General features: G+C 40.6%; 1 protein-coding gene across 4 annotated transcripts in view; it reads right to left on the bottom strand.

The window, feature by feature from the left end:
• Positions 1 to 20,133, bottom strand: part of ALG6 (ALG6 alpha-1,3-glucosyltransferase) — a 36,570-nt gene that overhangs the window by 11,287 nt on the left and 5,150 nt on the right. For 3 of the 4 annotated variants that reach the window (XM_060206332.1, XM_060206333.1, XM_060206331.1), the window contains exons 2-9: positions 19,784 to 20,051; positions 13,396 to 13,480; positions 10,057 to 10,146; positions 9,233 to 9,321; positions 6,319 to 6,401; positions 5,652 to 5,716; positions 2,828 to 3,013; positions 1,234 to 1,369 (exon numbers count right to left, since the gene is read on the bottom strand). In XM_060206332.1, the coding sequence (XP_060062315.1) occupies positions 1,234 to 1,369; positions 2,828 to 3,013; positions 5,652 to 5,716; positions 6,319 to 6,401; positions 9,233 to 9,321; positions 10,057 to 10,146; positions 13,396 to 13,480; positions 19,784 to 19,865 (816 nt within the window). In that variant the 5' untranslated portion in view covers positions 19,866 to 20,051. The remainder of the gene's footprint in view (positions 1 to 1,233; positions 1,370 to 2,827; positions 3,014 to 5,651; positions 5,717 to 6,318; positions 6,402 to 9,232; positions 9,322 to 10,056; positions 10,147 to 13,395; positions 13,481 to 19,783; positions 20,052 to 20,133) is intronic. The other variant, XM_060206334.1, reaches the window with a different exon arrangement.

The raw sequence follows: 20,133 nt of genomic DNA, 5'->3' as shown, positions 1-20,133 counted from the left end.
AATAAATTTCCTAGCATGAAAATGAGAATATAAACAAACCAAAAAAAATTACAGAAATGCTAGCTTTGTAACTGTGACTTCTTTTTAGTTTTTTAAATTGTTTTTTAACTTTTTTATTATCTATATTTATTGGATAGAGACAGCCAGAAATTGGGAGGGAACGGAGAGGTAGAGAGGGATATGGGGAGAGACATCTGCAGCCATGCTTCACTAGTTGTGAAGCTTTTACCCTTGTAGGTGGGGACTGGGGGCTCCAGCCCGGGTCCTTGCACACTGTAACATGTGCGCGCGACCAGGTGTGCCACCGCCCGGCCTCGCTGCAACTTCTTATGCTGTCTTTTATTATGATTTCTATTTCATTAAGAAAACATACATTCTCCCCAGACAATAATTAGGATTCACCTGCATATCAGATTTCAGGCTTATGCAACAACAACAACAACAACAACAACAAAAACCCACTAGTATAGCTACAGGCCCTTTGAAATATAACTAAAATATGCCTACTAGCTATCTAGAGGACTCCCCCCCCAGGGGGATACCCCCCCCAACACTTCACCTGCACTATTCCAGCCTTTAGGTCCATAATTGTCCAACAGTTTGTTTGGCTTTGTATATTAACTCTCTTTTCATCCACCAGGTTCCAGATGCTAGCAGGATACGACCAGACTTCCCTGGACAGACAACCCCACCAATGTGTCCTAGAGCTCTGATTCCCCAGAGCCCTTCCCCACCAGGGAAAGAGAGAGACAGGCTGGGAGTATGGATCGACCAGTCAACGCCCATGTTCAGCGGGGAAGCAATTACAGAAGCCAGACCTTCCACCTTCTGCCTCCCACAATGACCCTGGGTCCATACTCCCAGAGGGTTAAAGAATAGGAAAGCTATCAGGGGAGGGGATGGGATACGGAGTTCTGGTGGTGGGAACTGTGCGATGCTGTACCCCTCTTATCCTATGGTTTTGTCAATGTTTCTTTTTTATAAATAAAAAAGTAAAAAAAAAATTACAAAAAAAGGAAGAATGAAAGAAAGAAAAGAAAGGAAGGAAGAAAACATACATTTGACATTTGAATTATGGGCCTCAGGATGGCAGAAATATTACCTATCAGTTGAGCTAGAGGTTGTATTCTGGATCAAGTACAGGAAAGAATGAAGTCATTATTCTTTCTGTGTCTTCTAACATGCAATCTGCAAAGTTCACAGGGAAAGTAAAAGGGAAGTTTGTAAACATGCCTCAAACAATCCACGATCCAGTGGGAAGAGTCTTCTTAAAACTTGCAGACTTTGCTCCCTTTCTGTAAAGAATGGCAGCCAGCAGAGACTGAAGGAAGCCACAACGGTAAAAGCTAGTTTGATGAACAGCACAAACCTAGAACAGAGACAACCAATAAACTCAGGGCACGTTCATAAATTCTGAGAAACCTAAATAGAAGTTCCTGCATTTTAAGGAGTGTCAATTCACATCCAATAAAGTAAATGCCAATTCACTGTAATAAGTCTACGCAGTGAATATTGGACAAAAGTGCAAGTCTACCCAAGTGACAGTTTAAAAGTTCACTTATGGTGCAAAACGCAAGGACCAGTGTAAGGATCCCAGTTCGAGCCCCCGGCTCCCCACCTGCAGAGGAGTCACTTCACAGGCAGTGAAGCAGGTCTGCAGGTGTCTTTCTCTCCCCCTCTCTGTCTTCCCCTCCTCTCTCTATTTCTCTCTGTCCTATCCAACACCGAATGACATCAACAATAACAATAATAACCACAACAAGGCTACAACAACAAGAGCAACCAAAGGGGGAATAATGGTCTCCAGGAGCAGTGGATTCATAGCACAGGCACTGAGCCCCAGAAATGACCCTGGAGACAAAAAAAAAAAAAAAAAAAGGAAAAAAATAGTTCACTTATAAAAGAGGCCTTGGAGGAAGAGGACACACCAAGAAGATGCTGTCTCTGAACTAGCAAGCAGGCCCTCATTACGCTGCTGATGGTGCAGCTTAGACCCAGCCTCTAGGACTATGAGAAATAAACTGTTGTCGTTGACAAATCAAAAGCAGTAATGCCTTGATCAATTTTTATGTTTTGCCTCCAGTTATCACTGGGGCTCAGTGCTTCCATTTTATTAATCCACTGCTCTTAGTGGCTATTTTTTCCATTTTACTGCATAGTACAGAGAGAAACAGAGAGAGGACAGGGAGAAGGAGAGAAAGAGAGAGAGAGAGGGAGAAAAATGGACACCTGCAGACCTGCTTCACTGCTGGTGAAACATCCCCCCTGCAGGTAGGGAGCTGGGGGCTTGAACCTGGATCCTTATGTGGGTCCTTACACTTTGTACTATATCTGTGTAACCAGGTGTGCCACCGCCACCCTCAAATTATTTCTCTAGTTAGGATTTAAAAAAAAAAATTTAGTATTTATTCCCTTTTGTTGTCCTTTTTGTTTTATTGTTGTAGTTATTATTGATGTTGTCACTGTTGGATAGGACAGAGAGAAATGGAGAGAGGGGGGAGAGAAGGACAGACACCTGCAGACCTGCTTTACTGCCTGTGAAGTGACTCCCCTGCAGGTGGGGAGCCGGGGGCTCGAACCGGGATCCCTACACTGGTCCTTGCGCTTCGCGCCACGTGCGCTTAGCCCGCTGCACTACCACCCGACTCCCTAGTTAGGATTAAAGTAAAACAATATAGAACATGACCTCACTCTTCTTACCCCATAACCAACACTTTAATCAGGAATCTGCAAAGGGCAAAAGGAAAGATTACTGTCCTCTTGATAAGTTTGCTAGATAAATTCTCTGAAGCAGTTTTTAAAATCCTAGTGCTTAAAAGTTACTCACCCTTTTCCTCTGATGCCTTTTTTCAAACACTTCCCAAGTAAGAAGCAAAAGAATGGCAAGGAGTGGTACAGTTCCATCTGTTTATAATTTATTGCTAAACAAAACGCCAGTGACCCAAGCAGGTCCCAGTCACAAGACACACCAAGGACACCCCATAAAGCAAAGCCAAGACTCACAGAATTATACATGTTCCTGTGTCAAGGAAATCATCTCAGTTATGAAAAGAAATGCATATTCTAACTTAGAAAGCATGATTCTTTTGTGTTTTTTCAAATAGTATACAATAACAACTGTTTCTAAACAGAGATTAGAAATATCGAAGGTAACTAAGTTTAAAATGACATGTGAACTCAAAGATATTAAAGCTATTGCTAAGCAGAACAACGGATATGCTTAGATCTAAAAGAACTCTAAATACTTAATACGACGCTTTGTTTATCCTGGAAAATTTTCATAAAATAACAACATACCAAAATCTAGAGTATTTCTGCTGTCTGTGCTCCAAGAGTAAGTTAAAAAAAAATTGACTGAAATCACTATACTTCTATATTATGCTTAATTAGTTTTACAGATACTTCTCATAGGTAGTTGAGAAAATGGATCAGCAGTTGTACTGTAAACCCTTAACCACACCTCCTTATAAAATGATAAAAGGAAAAATATATTATTAAAAACTAATAATATTGCTATAGTAAAACAACATCAGAGCCCCAGGTGATGGGAGTGGTGTTGAATTACACCCCTAATATCTTAAAGTGATGTAAATCAGTAATAAAAAAAAAAGAAGTTAAAGAAAGAAAAAAAATAAGGAGGAAGAAAGCAGTAACATGGAAGAGAGTATAATTTTTTTTTTTGCCTCTAGGGTTACCGATGGGGCTCGGTACCTGCACCATGAATCCACCGCTCCTGGAGGATTTTTTTTTTTCCCTTTTGTTGTCCTTGTTGTTTCATCGTTGTTGTGGTTATTGTTGTTGTTGTTGATGTCATTGTTGTTGGATAGGACAGAGAGAAATGGAGAGAGGAGGGGAAAACAGAGAGGGAGAGAGAAAGACAGACACCTGCAGACCTGCTTCACCTGAGCCTGTGAAGTGACTCCCCTGCAGGTGGAGATCCGGGGTCTTGAACCGGGATCCTTACACCGGTCCTTGCGCTTTGCGCTACCACCCAGCCCCCCAGGAGAGTATAATTTTAAAAACAGAAGGGCCAGAAAGACATTTATCATAGACAGTGTGCCTGTTTTGCTATGTACAATGTGGCTGTAGCCTGATCTGGTCCCTTACGACACTGGAGTAAACTTGATGCTCTGGTATCTTTTCCCCTCTCTCTCTGTCTCCACCTCTCTCTTCGTACCTGGAAAAAAAAAAAAACAGCCTGGTGAAGCCTCAGTGGTAACAATAAAAGGGGCAAACTGAAATGGGAGACATGTTTAGCTGTAAACATATTGTCGGTGAAGATGTGGTGAAGAGGAGGAACTCAGACTAAGGATGGTGATATGAATCAGTGCCGCCACTAGGCGGGACAATATGGAGAGCCTTTGACCAACCCGAACACAACTACCATCTATGGTCTAGCTACTCCACTTCTGACTGTTTACCCAGAGATTATGGAAGGCAGCTATGCTCACCACTATACCTGCCACCAACACAACTGCATCCCAGAGATTATGAAAAAGATACGGGCACCCCCTTTGGCTCATGGTGGCCGCATTTACAGTAGCCAAGATCTAGAAACAGCCTGAATATCCATTTACAGGTAGATGATTCAAGAGAACATGATTTAGGCATAGCAGCACCAAGAGAGCTGCATACATGTTGGGACCATGTACCCTTCCTCTCTTCCCCACTCGCCCTCGCTGTCTTGCTCAGAAAAATATGTTGACAGAATATAAATATATAGGACAATAGCCCAAAGAGGGGAAGCAGCCTCAGTGCCCATCAACAGATGACTGGCTCAAGAAATGATGGCATATAAATTCCATGGAATACTACACTGTGATAAAAAGGTAAGATTGTGTCCCCCCTGAGACAAAATGGATGGAACTGGAGATGACTATGCCGAAATAAGTAAAGAGAAGAAAGGCAATTACTGGATGGTTGCACTCATTTGTAGAATCTAGAGAACTGGTACACATAAACTTGCAAAAAATAAATAAATAAGCAAAGTGTTTCTAAGTCTTGTGAGAACTATGGTGGTTATCTCTGGGAGGTGGGAGGGTGAGGACGCAGAGTTTTAATGATGGGTGTGGTGTGGGACTATACATTATAATCTTAAAAGACTACCTGTTCTTTGTCAATGTCAGATAACGTATAAAACACAGAATATAAATTAACTTTTTATTTCTTAATAACTGAGAGGGTGTAGTTACGGTAGGCACACTTTCCAATACTAAACTAGCTCTAGGAGCTAATGAATTATCAACACAGTGTTCTCACGCCAAATGAATATGAGAAAAAAAAAAAAAAAGCACTTCTACTTTAAGTAAAAGTGAACTTTACCCTTCAAGTAAAAATCCAGTAAACAGAGTCATTTATATCACTGTGAAAATAGGTTATCTGTGGTCTGGGAGGTGGCGCAGTGGACTCTCAAGCCTGAGGTCCTGAGTTCATCCCCAGCAGCACGTGTACCAGAGTGATATCAAGTTCTGTTTCTCTCTCCTCCTATCTTTCTCATAAATAAATATTTTTTTAAAAAAAGAAAAGAAAAAAAAAAAAGACGTTATCTAAGCAAATACCAAAATAAGGAAGATATTATTGAATGGTAATATTATACAAATAATGACTTCCTAATATGTATTTGACTTCATTTCTAAATTTGTAAAGGATACTGAAAATGCCCATAGTCGATAAGAATAAGGCCTGGATACAGCAGTATACACAACAAACTGGTGATCTGTAACGAAAAACATTGAGGAACACACAGTAATTTGCTATTCAAATCCAACATGGTAAAATAGGCTTCATTTACGACAGCAGCAAATTCTACCCCTCTTCCCTGCTATTTATCCAAATATCGCACTTGTCATAAAACAACACTCGACACTGAAGTTTTCATAGGAAAGAAACATTAGTAAAATGGAAACTGTCACTAGAAGGTACATATCAAAGGAAGCGTTTTTAGAAGCATGTGTCCGAACAGGTCATCAACTGGAATCAGCAGGAAGCATTTCCATTTGTTAGCTGGGAAAATGAGAATACCTAGCAACTTTTTAAGATGCTTTCCAGTTTAGCCATCCTCAGAAGGTCAACTCAAAAAAATATCTATTTATCAGTCAAACAATAATTTCAGCACACTTGTCTTCTAAATCTAGTGCATCTTGTTATTATAGTTGAGATGAATGTAATTTTTTAAGTTGATAACTTTCTCAATGAAAACTGACCAAAAAGACATTGGACCCCACTGTCTGTTCCCGAAAGTGGCTTCCTTTAAGCTCTACACTTAAACAGTGAAGCTAAGAAGCATATCAGAGATAAAATAATTGCTTTAAAACTTACCTTTTTCTTTGTTGATGTTTCTTTTAAACGACAACAATACACAACCACTGCAGGTATGTAAACCAGCAGATCAGCAATTAAAACTGGAAAAGAAGGCAAAAGCAAGCAAAGTTTAAGCATGGATCCACCAGGATAGGGAATTCTATTAATCCGAGTTTCCTGCCTAGTTTGAATAAACCCTTTACACTTCCAAGCCTCTGTATTCCCTTCACGTAGGTCTAACTTCAGTTGACATGACAGTATAGAGCTTTTTTTTAAATTTCCTCACATTAAATCAGATATACTCAAAATTAATTTTCTTTGCTCTGACTTGTTCCTTAAAAAAAAAAAGACTTTTTAAAAAATTTCTTTATTGGGGGATTAATGTTTTAAAAAGAAAAAAAAGACTATTAAAAGGAAAGGAAAACAATTGTTTTCAACACCTATAAAAGTCCAATTTTCGGGGATCGGGCAGTAGTGTAGCGGGTTAAGCACACATGCGCAAAGCACAAGGACTGGTGTAAGGATCCCGGTTTGAGCCCCGGCTCCCCACCTGCAGGGGAGTTGCTTCACAGGTGGTGAAGCAGGTCTGCACTTATCTATCTTTCTCTCCCTCTTTCTGTCTTCCCCTCCTCTCTCCATTTCTCTCTGTCCTATCCAACAATGACATCAGCAACAATAATAATAACCACAACAAGGCTACAACAACAAGGGCAACAAAAGGGGAAAAAAAATAGCTTCCAGGAGCAATGGATTCATGGTGCAGGCACTGAGCCCCAGCAATAACCCTGGAGGCAAAAAAAAAAAAGTCCAATTTTCAGGTGTGATGAATACCTTAAGTACATTTATGCATAGGAAAATCCTTTAAAAAATGAATATTTATTTGAAAAAAAAAACAGTTTCTACTTATTAGTGTATGTAAACAGCTTGTAAGGAGAAAATGGCCCAAGTAAGGAGAAAACTGAGAAATAAATTCAAAGAAAAGAACTTGTAATTCTGGATGTGTAGTCTCTTTAGAACAAGCAAAAATAAACATACATTCTAAACACTGTAACATAGCTTTCTGAGCCAGTGGAATAGCTCACTTGGGTAGCGAGCTGCATTGCCACAAACTCCATCCAAGTTAAAGTTTGGCCCCCACCATACTGAAGGAAGCCTCGGTGCTGTGGTCTCTTTTATGCCTCTCTGTCTCTATCAACAAACAAAGTTTTCCAAAGAACCTACTTTTTTTTTTTTCTTTTTGCACTACTCAGCTCTGGCTCATGGTGGTGTGGGGGATTGAACCAGAGACTTTGGAGCCTCAGGTATGGGAGTCTCTTTGTGTAACCAATATGCTATCTACCCCCCCCCCAAGAGCTTATTTTTTGTGTAGTCCAGTAAATATGGTATCCAGAATAAAGTAAATGATAGTCAACTGCTGGTGCTAGACACAAGCAATCTGTTTTCAGCTCCATACGTCACGTTTACGATGACACTGATCAACTAAAGCAGATTCATGGCACACAACCACCAGAGGCCTCAAACCTACAGTCACAGTCAGTCGGTAAACTGGTCATCTAAAAAATAGCAAAAGTATTTAAGAGCAGAGTGAAGGTGACTTCAAATGTCTCTACTGGTATAAAAAGAACTAGGCTTGTCTTGTAGTGCAAGGGAACAGAACCTAAGAAGACTTGTCAGTAGAGTGCTCAACATACTAGAAAAATGTTTAATGATTTGGGGCTTTCTGAAAACAGAATAGACCGTCTCCAGTGGCGTGCATTCCCTGAAAATGTATGTATTGGTTCAGAAACCGAATAATTCAGTAGTAAGTGTGCGCTTCGGAGAGGGCAAAAGCATTGGGAGGAAAAGGAGGACTAACAGGGAAAAGGGAAAGACCACACAGCTAGATTATCTTCTAGGGCCGAGGTGCCATGATGAGATGAGTAGCAGAGCACAAACTCGGACTAAATTTCAACTGATTAGGGGAAAAACTTGGCTAGCGGCAAAGACTACATTCTATAACGATCTGAAAGAGGTATATTACTTCCAAGCTCTGAGAATAGCATGATCTGATCTATAAGTATTATTTAATTTAGCAACAATGCGTAGCAATACACTGTACGTGATAGATCCAAAGGTTTATTTTAGGAAGAAAAGCTGGGCCCCGGTGGTGGCACACCTGTTGAGTGGACATGTTACAGTGCACAAGGACCCAGGTTCGAGACCCAAGTCTCCAACTGCAGGGGGAAAGCTTTGCAAATGGTGAAGCAGTGCTGCAGTTATCTATCTGTCTCTATCTCCCTCTCTATCACCCCCTTCCCTCTCAATTTCTGACTGTTTGTATCCAATAAATAAATAAAAGATAATAAAAAAAAAGAAAAAGGCTAAAGGGACTTGGAAATAATAAACCAGCTGCCTAAACAACTAAAGTTTCCATTTGTAGCTATTAGCTGCACTTAACAAAGCTGCAGGGGCAAGGTGGTGGCACACCTGGTTGAGCGCACATGTTACAGTGCACAAGGACCCAGTAGCCCAGGTTCGAGCCCCCACCTGCAGGGGGAAAGCTTCACAAGTAGTGAAGCAGTGCTGCAGGTGTCTCTCTGTCTCTCTCTCTCTTTATCACCCCCTTCCCTCTCAACTTCTGACTTGTCTCTATTAAACAAATAAATAAAGATAAAAAAAATAAAAATCTGTTAAAAAAAAAAAGCTTCAGTTTCTTCAGCTAAAAGACAAACAATAATAGAATGTATGCCATGTGACCATTTCAAGAAGTAAACGAAATGGTAATAAAGCACCCCAAATCACTGCTGTCAACTTGTCATTTTTAACTTACCTATAACCTTGTCCTATACACACAGATGGATATTTAAAATCAGTAAGAACAACAGAGCCTCCTATCAGTGTGTCCAGAATGTTTTTCAAATCAAACTGTGCACTCATTAACCATTGCTCTTACCAGTCGTGCGCATGAAGAGCTTGTGTGCCTGACTCTCATATCCTCGGGAGGAGTGGAGAGCAACCCAGTCTGGATTAATAACCTTTGCCCTGCAAATCAGAACATACACACATAGACTTTAGTCTCTATCACGCTTAGCGAGAAGGACATCGGAGGACAAGTTAATTTATTCTGAGAAGCGCCATTGCTCTGATAAAGCATCAATTAACATTTAAGCTTTACTCGATTTATTGATTTATTGATTTATTTTCCCTACAGGGTTATTGCTGGGGCTTAGTGCCTGCACCACAAATCTACTGCTCCTAGAGGCCATTTTTTTCCGTTTTGTTGCCCTTGTTGTTTTTAACCTTGTTGTGGTTATTATTATTGTTGTTATTGAAGTTGCTGTTGGATAGGACAGAGAGAAATGGAGAGAGGACGGGAAGACAGAGAAGGGGAGAGAAAGACAGACACCTGCAGACCTGCTTCACCGCCTGTGAAGCGAGTCCCCTGCAGGTGGGGAGCCGTGGGCTCCAACCGGGATCCTCATGCCGGTCCTTGCGCTTTGCGTCACGTGCGCTTAACCTGCTGTGCTACCGCCCAACCCCCAGCTTTTCTCTTTATTTAATCATGTGAAACTGACTTCAGCTACAAAACAGGGCCAACTTGCTCATCGTCATACAAAACCCCACTGTATGTTACTAAAAACTACCTCTGTAGTGCTTCCAGGGGGGAAATAAACTGACGTGCTACAGTTGTCTTCACCAAAGCAAGACCACACTATTCCTACCTATACCTGTTATGGGCATACTTACTTACAGTTACATGAAAGAGTCAAAACTTACACATATGCACATAAAAGACTATGATAGGCTGTAAGAGGTGGATAATCCAGTCCCCAGTACTGTAAGTTGTTGTCACTGCTGTTAAAATACCTGAAAACAGAAAGCATCATTTCATTAAGCAATATTTAAGAAACAGAACTATATATATATATTTTTTTTATTTAATGGAAATATTGGCAAGACCACATGATAAGAGGGGTGCAATTCCACACAATTCCCACCACTGGAACTCCCTTGAAAGCTTTTTTAGTGTTCGGGAGGTGGCACAGTGGATAAAGCATCGGACTCTCAAGCATGAGGTCCTGAGTTCAATCCCCGGCAGCACATGAAGCAGGGTGATGCCTGGTTCTTTCTCTCCTCCTATGTTTCTCATTAATAAATAAATAAAATCTTTTTAAAAAAAATTTTTTAAAAAGGTTTTTTATTATCTATACCCATATTTTAACATCACATGTAATTTAAGTAAAAAGAATGTTATCACTGTTCTTTTTTAAAAAAAAAAATCACCTAAATTTGTGTCTTTTGCTTAAAATTTTTTGCAACCACTTCATTGAAAGCTGCTATTAGGGAGTCAGGCGGTAGCACAGCAGGTTAAGCGCACGTGGCACAAAGCACAAGAACCGGCTTAAGGGTCCCGGTTCAAGCCCCAAGCTCCCCACCTGCAGGGGAGTCATTTCACAGGCAGTGAAGCAGGTCTGCAGGTGTCTATCTTTCTCTCCCCCTCTCTGTCTTCCCCTCCTCTCTCCATTTCTCTCTTTCCTATCTAACAACAATGATATCAACAACAACAACAACAATAATAACTACAACAACAATAAAAAATAACAATGGCAACAAAAGGGAAAAGTAAATAAATAAATATACAATTTAAATAAATAAATAAAAAGCTGCTATTGAGTGGTCTGGGAGGTGGCACAGTGGCTAACACACTAGAGTCTCAGGCATGAGGTCCTGAGTACAATCCCCAGCAGTACATGTACCAGAGTGATGTCTGGTTCTTTCTTTCTTATAATAAATAAATGAAATCTTTCTAAAAAAAGAAAAACAAAAACAAAGCTGCTATTGAGCAGGTCAGCCCTCCCATGAGTTATAAAAAAGTAACAGCAGGGCCAGGTGGTGGCGGACCTGGTTGAGCACACACATCACAGGGGGACAAGGACTCAGGCTCAAGCCCCTGGTTCCCACCTGCAGGGGGAAAAGCTTCAGGAGTGGTGAAGCACATCTGCAGGTGTCTCTCTGTCTCTCTCTATCACCTCCTTCTCGCTCTATTTCTGGCTGTTTCTATCTAATACATAAATAAGGATAATTTTTTTTAATACAAAAAAAAAGTAACAGCGATCAATTGCCAGGGTGATATGGGCAGTTGGCCTCATTCATCTCCATGAGCATGATTAGCCTCACATCTGAAAAGTTGGCAGTGCCACCAGCCAGATCACACTCAAAAAAAGAGACAATGGCACAATTTTTGGTGAAGACATGATCAGTGAGGCCATTCACTGAGAGCTTATTACTCTGCAGGTACTGGCCCAAACATCGTTTTATCTGATCTTCACAATAACCCCTTGGTACTATGTATTCTGTTATTTCCATTCCACAAGTGATAAAACTGTGGCAGAAGGAACAACAAAATAGACCCCTTGGTGGGTCCCCCATAGGACCTTGTCCTCAACTTGGATCAACAACAGTAGAGAATGTTCCATCCTCCGAAAGGAGGCTGAACAACATACTCTATGCTACACCCGAGGAAGATGGGTTGATATTGGGGCAGCTTGGAATATTCCTACTCATGACCACAGAATGTGAACTCAGATCTACAGGATGCAGAGGTCACATAGGCTCCTAAGCTGAATATGGGCCCCAGATCAGATCAAATCGATGGGGTTTATAGTCAACAATATTTATACACCTTTCCCATATTTGGGAGCTACTCTCTTCCTTGATACAACTTTCTGGTCCTTTTTCCTGGAGCTCCGATTCCCCAGAACCCCGCCCCACTAGGGAAGAGAGGCAGGCTGGGAGTATGGATGGACCTGTCAATGCCCATGTTCAGCAGGGAAGCAATTAGAGAAGCCAGACCTTCCACCTTCTGCCTCCCACAATGATTTTGGGTCCATACTCCCAGAGGGATAAAGAATAGGAAAGCTATCAGGGGAGGGGATGGGATATGGAATTCTGGTGGTTGGAATTGTATGGAGTTGTACCCCTCTTATCTATGGTTTTGTCAGTGTTTCCTTTTTATTAAAAAAAAAAAAAAAACTGTGGCAGAGGAAGTTAAATAAAGAATTTTCCAGAAGTCACACAGCTGGTAAATAGTAGCTCCAGGACCCAAACTCGCTGTTGTATATCATACTAGGTATCCGAATAAAAAAACATTGTGAAAACTCCAGAATAACTGCTTATAACCCAGAAACTTGTAGAATTTATTTCCAGAAGAGCTTCTAGGGCATATGCATAGACCAAATTCTCTGCCAGATAAGTTCTAGCTCTGTTGCCTATCCCAGCTAGAAACTTAGTATATGGGGAGCGATTAGCAGTATAAAGCTTTTTTATTGTTGCTGTTATTACTCTTACCTGGCCTTCACTGCTCAGAGCTGACTTTTTCAGAGACAAAAACAGAAAGGCAGAGGGAAAGAGGAAAAGACACCACAGCCGGGTGGAGGCGCACCTGTTTGAGCGCACCTGTTACAGTGCACAAAGATCTGGGTTCAAGTCCCTGGTCCCCACCAGCAAGGGGAAGCTTCATGAGTGGTGAAGGTGAAGCCGTGTTGCAGGTGTCTCTCTGTCTCTCTCCCTTCTCTATATCCCCCTTTCCTCTTGATTTCTGGCTGTCTCTATCCAATAAATAAATAAAGATAATTTTTTAAAAATTATTGGCGTATTACACCAAAGTAAAAGACTCTGGGCTGGGGGGTGGGGGTTCGGGTCTTGGAACATGATGGCAGAGGAAGACCTAGTGGGGGTTGAATTGTTATGTGGAAAACTGGGACATGTTATGCATGTACAAACTATTGTATTTTACCGTCGACTGTAAATCATTAATCCCCTAATAAAGAGATTTTTAAAATAAAAGACACCACAGCACTAAAACTTCCCTCCAGTACAGCAGGGGGCTGGGTCTGAACCTGGGTCACATGTGTATGGCAAAACTGGCACCATCCAAGATGTTATCTTGCCAAAAGAAGTATGACATTTCAAAACGGGGCCTACTGTTTATAAAGTAATACACATGACACCAGCACACAGAAGAATGAGGAAGCTCAATGGAAAATGGCATGTTTTTCTTGTCAATAACTTCAAATAATCCTTGTCAACTATGATAAACAATAAAATGATCCCTACCACTGATGGATGGGTAAATTTAAAGTGACTTCTTGCCAATGTCTCTGAGCTTCATAATCACCAAACATCGGGGGTTTTCCAGCACCTAAGATGAAAAATAAAAAGAGCAAAACCATATAGAATATCACTGATCTTATTTCCTTATAAAAACTTCTCAAGTATAGAGGCAGCATAAGATAAGGAAAAGGGGGAGGGGAGAATACAGGTCCAAAAAGGATGACAGAGGACCAAGTGGAGGTTGTATTGTTATATGGAAAACTGAGAAATGTTATGCATGTACAAACTATTGTATTTACTGTCGAATGTAAAACATTAATAAAGAAATTTTTTAAAACAAGATAAGGAAAAGGACAGAGAAGTTGTAAGAAAAAAAAATTCAGAGAACTGAGGTGTGAATCTAAGTATTAATAACAATTACTGTGTGTCACCAGGCACTAGTCATTCACCCCCTAAGTTCCTTCAGCATATAGAAAGAGGATTAACACCCTTCCCCACCTACAAAATGACCGGAATAACTAAGATTACAGATATAAAGCACCTAATACAATGCCTGTACACACACACATCTCTCTCTCTCTTCTTTCTCTCTAGAAATACCATCTCATTTACCTTTGTACACTTAGGGTATAATGGCACCTTGTAGATTCTCAGTGAATGGTGAAAGCAGATAGTGACATAGCCAATGTAATGCAACAAAAGTTTTAAGTTCAAAAGACGCACATCTGTGAACGATGCCTGGCTTTCCATCTGCTAGATGTGTAACGTCAAGCAGTTCATGGTGACAAGTCGGTTAATTGTGTCAACACAGCTTTGACAGTACACTCACATGTAATTTCTTACCAAAAGCCATTTTTTTAAAAAAATTATCTTTATTTATTTATTGGATAGAGCAGTCAGAAATCCAGAGGGAAGAGGGAGACAGAGAGACAGAGAGAGACACCTGCAGTCTAGCAAAGCTTTCCCCCTGCAAATGGGGGCCAGGGACCCGAACCTGTGTCCTTGTGCATTTTAACATGTGTGCTCAACCCGGTGTGCCACCACCTGGCCCCCAAAAGCCATCTTTAAGTTAGTTTCTGACACCGTGAACATATCAAACATCGAACCCTACTTTCAGGAATCTCTCAAATATCAAATTAACCATGAAACCTTCTCTTCTAAGTTAAAAACACACTGATCGTTCATTATTAACTTCTTAAAATGCTTATATTTTCAGCATCATGTGTTCTGTCATATTGCTATACTATTGCCTAATTGTTATCCAAATAATAACTTGTTCTAGTGGACAAAGAATATGATTTTTCAGGGTTCAAAGGAAACATATTGCTACAGAGATAGCTGATACTTTCATTAAAACATGCTGAGTTAACTAAACAAGGAAAGACTTGTAAAAAGAAAAGTACAATTTTAAAAAGAAAAATAATTCCTTGAGTTATTTGCTGTCCTGCATGAGTATTCTGTAAATATGCAAGTGGTGTGTACGTGTGTGTGTGTGTGTGTGTGTGTGTGTGTGTGTGTGTGTGTGTTGCAATTTTAAGGAATACAACCACTACCTAAAGGTTCTTTTGGAGGGGAAAGAATTGATTTTTATTTGTTTTGTTTTTATTTGCTTTTATCCACTGGGATAATAAAAGTCAGACAGGATCTTAAGTAATCTCGTACAACTGAAAAAAAAAAATACCAACTATCTAGATTTTCTGAAATTGCTGTAGACTTGTGGTCAATGTGGAAAAATTTATTACCATTCTCTAACAAATGAAAGAATGGATAATGACTCTCTTTAGAGTTGAGAAACAAGTTTCTATCCAGAGTCTGACCTACTTCAATAAATTCAGCTGACACTGGCTATGAAATTAGTACTTAAGTTTTTAAAACTGCTAAAGTGCCCTTAGAGCAACCCAGAAGGACAACTGAACAGCACCTGTGGGAGCTTCATTTTGGAAGGGCAAAAAGGATTTCTTCTACAGTGACTAATTCTGCAAATTCATGTACAGGAGATTCGGAAATACATAAAGAAAACACACTAATGTACAGTTACGACGCGTCACTTTGATCTCATTCTCAGGAAAATGAGCTTATATTCATCATTTCAATGAGCATTTTATTCACTTCTCAGCTGGTCAGAATTTAGAAATTCAAAACAAATAATGCATTTGACAATAAGACACAGAATGACTCTACATTAAAATTGTAGACATTCTAAGAGGAATTGGCTAAAATCACCCAGAATACCCCTTTACCTGTTTGTGGTGAGTGAAGAGAAACATTACAAATAACAATGGACAAGCAGAATAGGAAGCTATAGAATACAGTCATACTTTAATAATGATCCCGGATTCAACCCCCGGTCCCCACCTACAGGGGGACAGCTTCACAAGTGGTGAAGCAGGGCTGCAGGTGTCTGTCTCTCTCCCTCTTTATCTCCTCCCTCTTCTCAATTCCTGGCTCTCTCTATCCAATAAGCAAATAAAGATAATAATTGTCGGGTAATTGTGAGGAGCCTCACAAAGCACCCTGCATTCCTGATACTATGGCTATCTACATAATCATTGTTTTGCCTGAGAGATCCCCGCCCATTCCATTCCTTTGAATCTATCTTCTTTCTACCTCAAGATCCTCCCTGCCAGCAGGGTAATATTAATCTTACCACTTAAAACCCTGGCAACAGTTGCTAAGGAACTTCCTATCTTTCCAGCCCACTTTTGCCATTCTCCACCCCCTTCCTAAGCCATTTCCGTTTCCGACTAGCCACCTCAGGTTCTGCTGTTTAAAAGCCTTGGCTCTCTGATCAATAAAGACGGGATTGCCACTCCGCCAGGAGTTCATGAGTCATCTCTCCTGCGTCGCTGAGTGAGAAGCAGCCCTGAGTAGCAGCCCAGGCTGGATCCGGTCGAGTTCTCTCCAACCCAGAGAGTACGTGTCCGGGAAGAGGCACCCCCACGCTAGCCCGGCAAATAATAATAATAATAATAATAATAATAATAATAATAATAATAAAAACGGGGCCAGGCACACCTGGTTGAGAGCACGTTACTTTAATAATGATTGACAAGTTGCAAAAAGTGATTCTCTTTTTTTTTTTTTTTTTATAGGGGGTGGAGCAGGTGAGAATTCTACCACTAAACCACCAATGCCCTGGAGGGAAGGTGGTGCTTTATGTAAATGTAAAAGTGATTTATGTAAATAGACAGCAGTAGTTATGTAAATAGAATACAGTGGTTATGTAAATAGAATGCAGTGTTAAGCAGGGGGGATTTAAACCAAATGAAACAGAAGGGTTTTTGTTTTGTTTTGTTTTTTTTAATTTTATTTATTTATTTTCCCTTTTGTTGCCCTTGTTGTCTTTTTTTATTGTTGTTGTAGTTATTGTTGTTATTGTTATTGATGTGGTTGTTATTAGATAGGACAGAGAGAAATGGAGAGAGGAGGGGAAGACAGAGGGGAGAGAGAAAGACAGACACCTGCAGACCTGCTTCACCGCCTGTGAAGTGACTCCCCTGCAGGTGGGGAGCCGGGGGCTGGAACCCGAAAAGTGATTCTCTTTTTAAAAAAATTTTTTTTAATATTTTATTTTTCTTTTTGTTGACCTTGTTGTTTTTATCATTGTTGTGGTTATTATTGTTGCTGTTATTGATGTCGTTGTTGTTGGATAGGACAGAGAGAAATGGAGAGAGGAGGGGAAGACAGAGAGGGGAAGAGAAAGATAGACACCTTCACCACCTGTTAAGGGATTCCCCTGCAGGTGGGGAGCCGGGGGCTAGAACTGAGATCCTTACACCAGTCCTGGAGTTTTGCGCCATGTGTGCTTAACCCACTGCGCTACAGCCCGACCCCGTGATTCTCTTCTTAAACAACTAATTCTTAGTTATGGGGGGAGGGGAATACTACTAAGATAAGACAAGATTTCTTGGCTTAGGTGTTACTATTGGCTTTAAAAACATTGGTAAAGTTTTGCTCAAGTTCAGAGGAATTACGGGTTTTTACAAGATATAATAGACAATATTAAATCAGAATTGATCTCCTCTCTAAAACCTTGTTTAAAAGCAAGCCGGGGCCAGGCAGTGGCGCACCTGACTAAGTGCACACATTATACTGTGCAAGGACCCAGGTTCAAGCCCCTGGTCCCCACCTGCAGGGGGAAAGCTTCAGGAGTGGTGAAGCAGGGCTGCAGGTGTCTCTTTTTCTCTTCCCCTCCCATCCCTTTCAAGTTCTGTCTCTATCCAAAATGAATAAGTTAATTTAAAGATAATCAAGGCATATGAATTTTAGAAAAATAACTACTGTGTACAAAGTCATCTGCTGATGTAATGCATCTGCAACAGAAACAATGTACTAAACAAGTTGGCCTAAACTTCCTCATCTGGCTGCTTCCTAATCGTAATCTTAAAGCAAGAGAACCAAAAGCAAACTAAAACTAGCATGTATAAGAACTATAATTAGGGAGTCAGGCAGTAGCGCAGTGGGTTAAGCGCACGTGGCACAAAGTACAAGGACCGGCATAAGGATCCCGGTTCCAGCCCAGGGCTCCCCACCTGCTGGGGCTTCGTTTCACAAGCTGTGAAGCAGGTCTGCAGGTGTCTGTCTTTCTCTCCCCCTCTCTGTCTTCCCCTCCTCTCTCCATTTCTCTCTGTCCTATCTGACATCAATAACTACAACAATAATAACTACAACAATAAAACAACAAGGGCAAAAAAACAAAAGGGAATAAATAAATATCTTTTAAAAACTATAATTAAAAATGTACAATAATTAACCGGGGGGAAAAATCTCAACAATATCACACACGGTCTCCTGATTCGTAACCTTTCCCAGAAATCTCTTTTTCTTTTGTGTGTGTGTGTTTATTTTAGTTTACTTGTTTATTTATTCTTGTATTGAAGAGACAGAGAGAAACTGAGATAGAAAGGAGAGATAGAGAGGGAGAGAGAAAGAGAAACACCTGATGTACTGCTTCACCACTTGAGAAGCTTCCCCACTGCAGGTGAAGACCAGAAGCTTGAACTCAGGTCCTTGCACAGTGTGACGTGTGTTCAATCCAAAAAACCACTACCTGGCTCCACGATCGCCCAGTCTTATATTCTCTATGACGGAGCTGAGAACTCTGACAGATTCACTATTTTTCTTCTTTTTTATCATTTTTCTCTCATCTGCAAAAATACATAATAACCACCTACAAAATACTCTACTAATGTGTAATAATACTTTTCATATATAGTAATCCAAAAAGAATCCATTCCATAGTCTTCACAGAAAACTTTGAAAGCAAAGTTTAAAATAAGTATCAGAAGGGAGTTGGGCGGCGGCACAGCGGGTTAACTGCACAGGTGGCGCAAAGCGCAAGGACCCGCATAAGGATCCCGGTTCGAGCCCCTGGCTCCCCACCTGCAGGGGAGTCGCTTCACAGGCAGTGAAGCAGGTCTGCAGGTGTCTATCTTTCCCTCCCCCTCTCTGTCTTCCCCTCCTCTCTCCCATTTCTCTCTGTCCTATCCAACAACGACAACATCAATAACAACAACTTCTTCTAGCGTTTGCCAATAACAACGTTAAACAACAAAGGCAACAAAATGGAAAATAAACATAAAATTTTTTTAAATAAATAAAAAAATAAGTATCAGAAAATAAATAAGTCTATTAGCATTCTCTACTCTAAACAACAAAAATGTTCATTGGCTTCCTCTCTCTTGAAGGTACTAGGGAATTTCTTTCTTCAATACCTAGCACATAATCATTTATTGATTGTCATCTTTCTAGTTAGAATACATTTTGTTATCTCACAAGTCCATTGAGCCCTTATGTGTATCCTCTTTTTTATTATTATTATTATTGGACAGAGACAACTAGAAATCAAGAGGAAAGTGGGAAGACAGGGAGAGAAAACAGAGAGACACCTGCAATTCTGCTTCCCCACTCGCAAAGCTTTCCCCCTGAAGGTGGGGACCGGAGGCTCAAACCCGGGTCCTTGTGCACTGTAACACATGTGCTCAACCAGGTGCGTCACCACCTGACCCTCATGTATTCTCTTTATTAGAATTAGAAGCTTAAGGGCTGGGTGATGGCACACCTGGTTGAGCGCACGTGTTATAATGCGCAAGGACCCAGGTTCAAGCCCCCGGTCCCCACCTGCAGGGGGAAAGCTTTGCGAGTGGTAAAGCAGGGTTGCAGGTGTCTGTCTGTCTCTTTCCCTCTCTGTCTTTCCCTTCCACTCAATTTCTGACTGTCTCTATCCAATAAATAAATAAAAATAATTAAAAAAAAAAGAATTAGAAGCTTAAATGTATTTTCTTCATCACACCAATAAAGTCTGTCCGAAAACTAGATTATGTATAAAGCTGGAAAGAAACAAAACAATATTCAAAGAAACTGTATCTCTTAAATAGCAGAAACATGTTACCTGAATAAGAATTAAGCGAAACTGTCCACCGGACGGTTACACCTATTAAGACCACAACAGTCACCAAGTAGCCTTTCTCCATCTTTTCTCTTTGAATTTCGGAAAGGGAAGAAAATAGGTGGAGTGTTAAACTGCTTTTAACATGCGGCTGGCCACTTCTTGATTGGAGAAGTACTCTCAATAGTCTGAAATCAGGAGTCTGAGAGAATTTTCAGGAATGTTTTGTTCCCAATGTAATATTGTTTTTTTATGTCTTTGTATAAGTAGCCTAGTAGAGAGAAGGGGGAAAAAAACACACCAAGATTTAGTAACAGAAACAAACGAACACCAGTATTTAGTACCATAGGGGG

The sequence above is a fragment of the Erinaceus europaeus genome, chromosome 13 (assembly GCF_950295315.1).
Source record: "Erinaceus europaeus chromosome 13, mEriEur2.1, whole genome shotgun sequence".
Classification (NCBI taxonomy): Eukaryota; Metazoa; Chordata; class Mammalia; order Eulipotyphla; family Erinaceidae; genus Erinaceus; species Erinaceus europaeus.
This window is presented reverse-complemented; position numbering and strand designations above follow the sequence as displayed.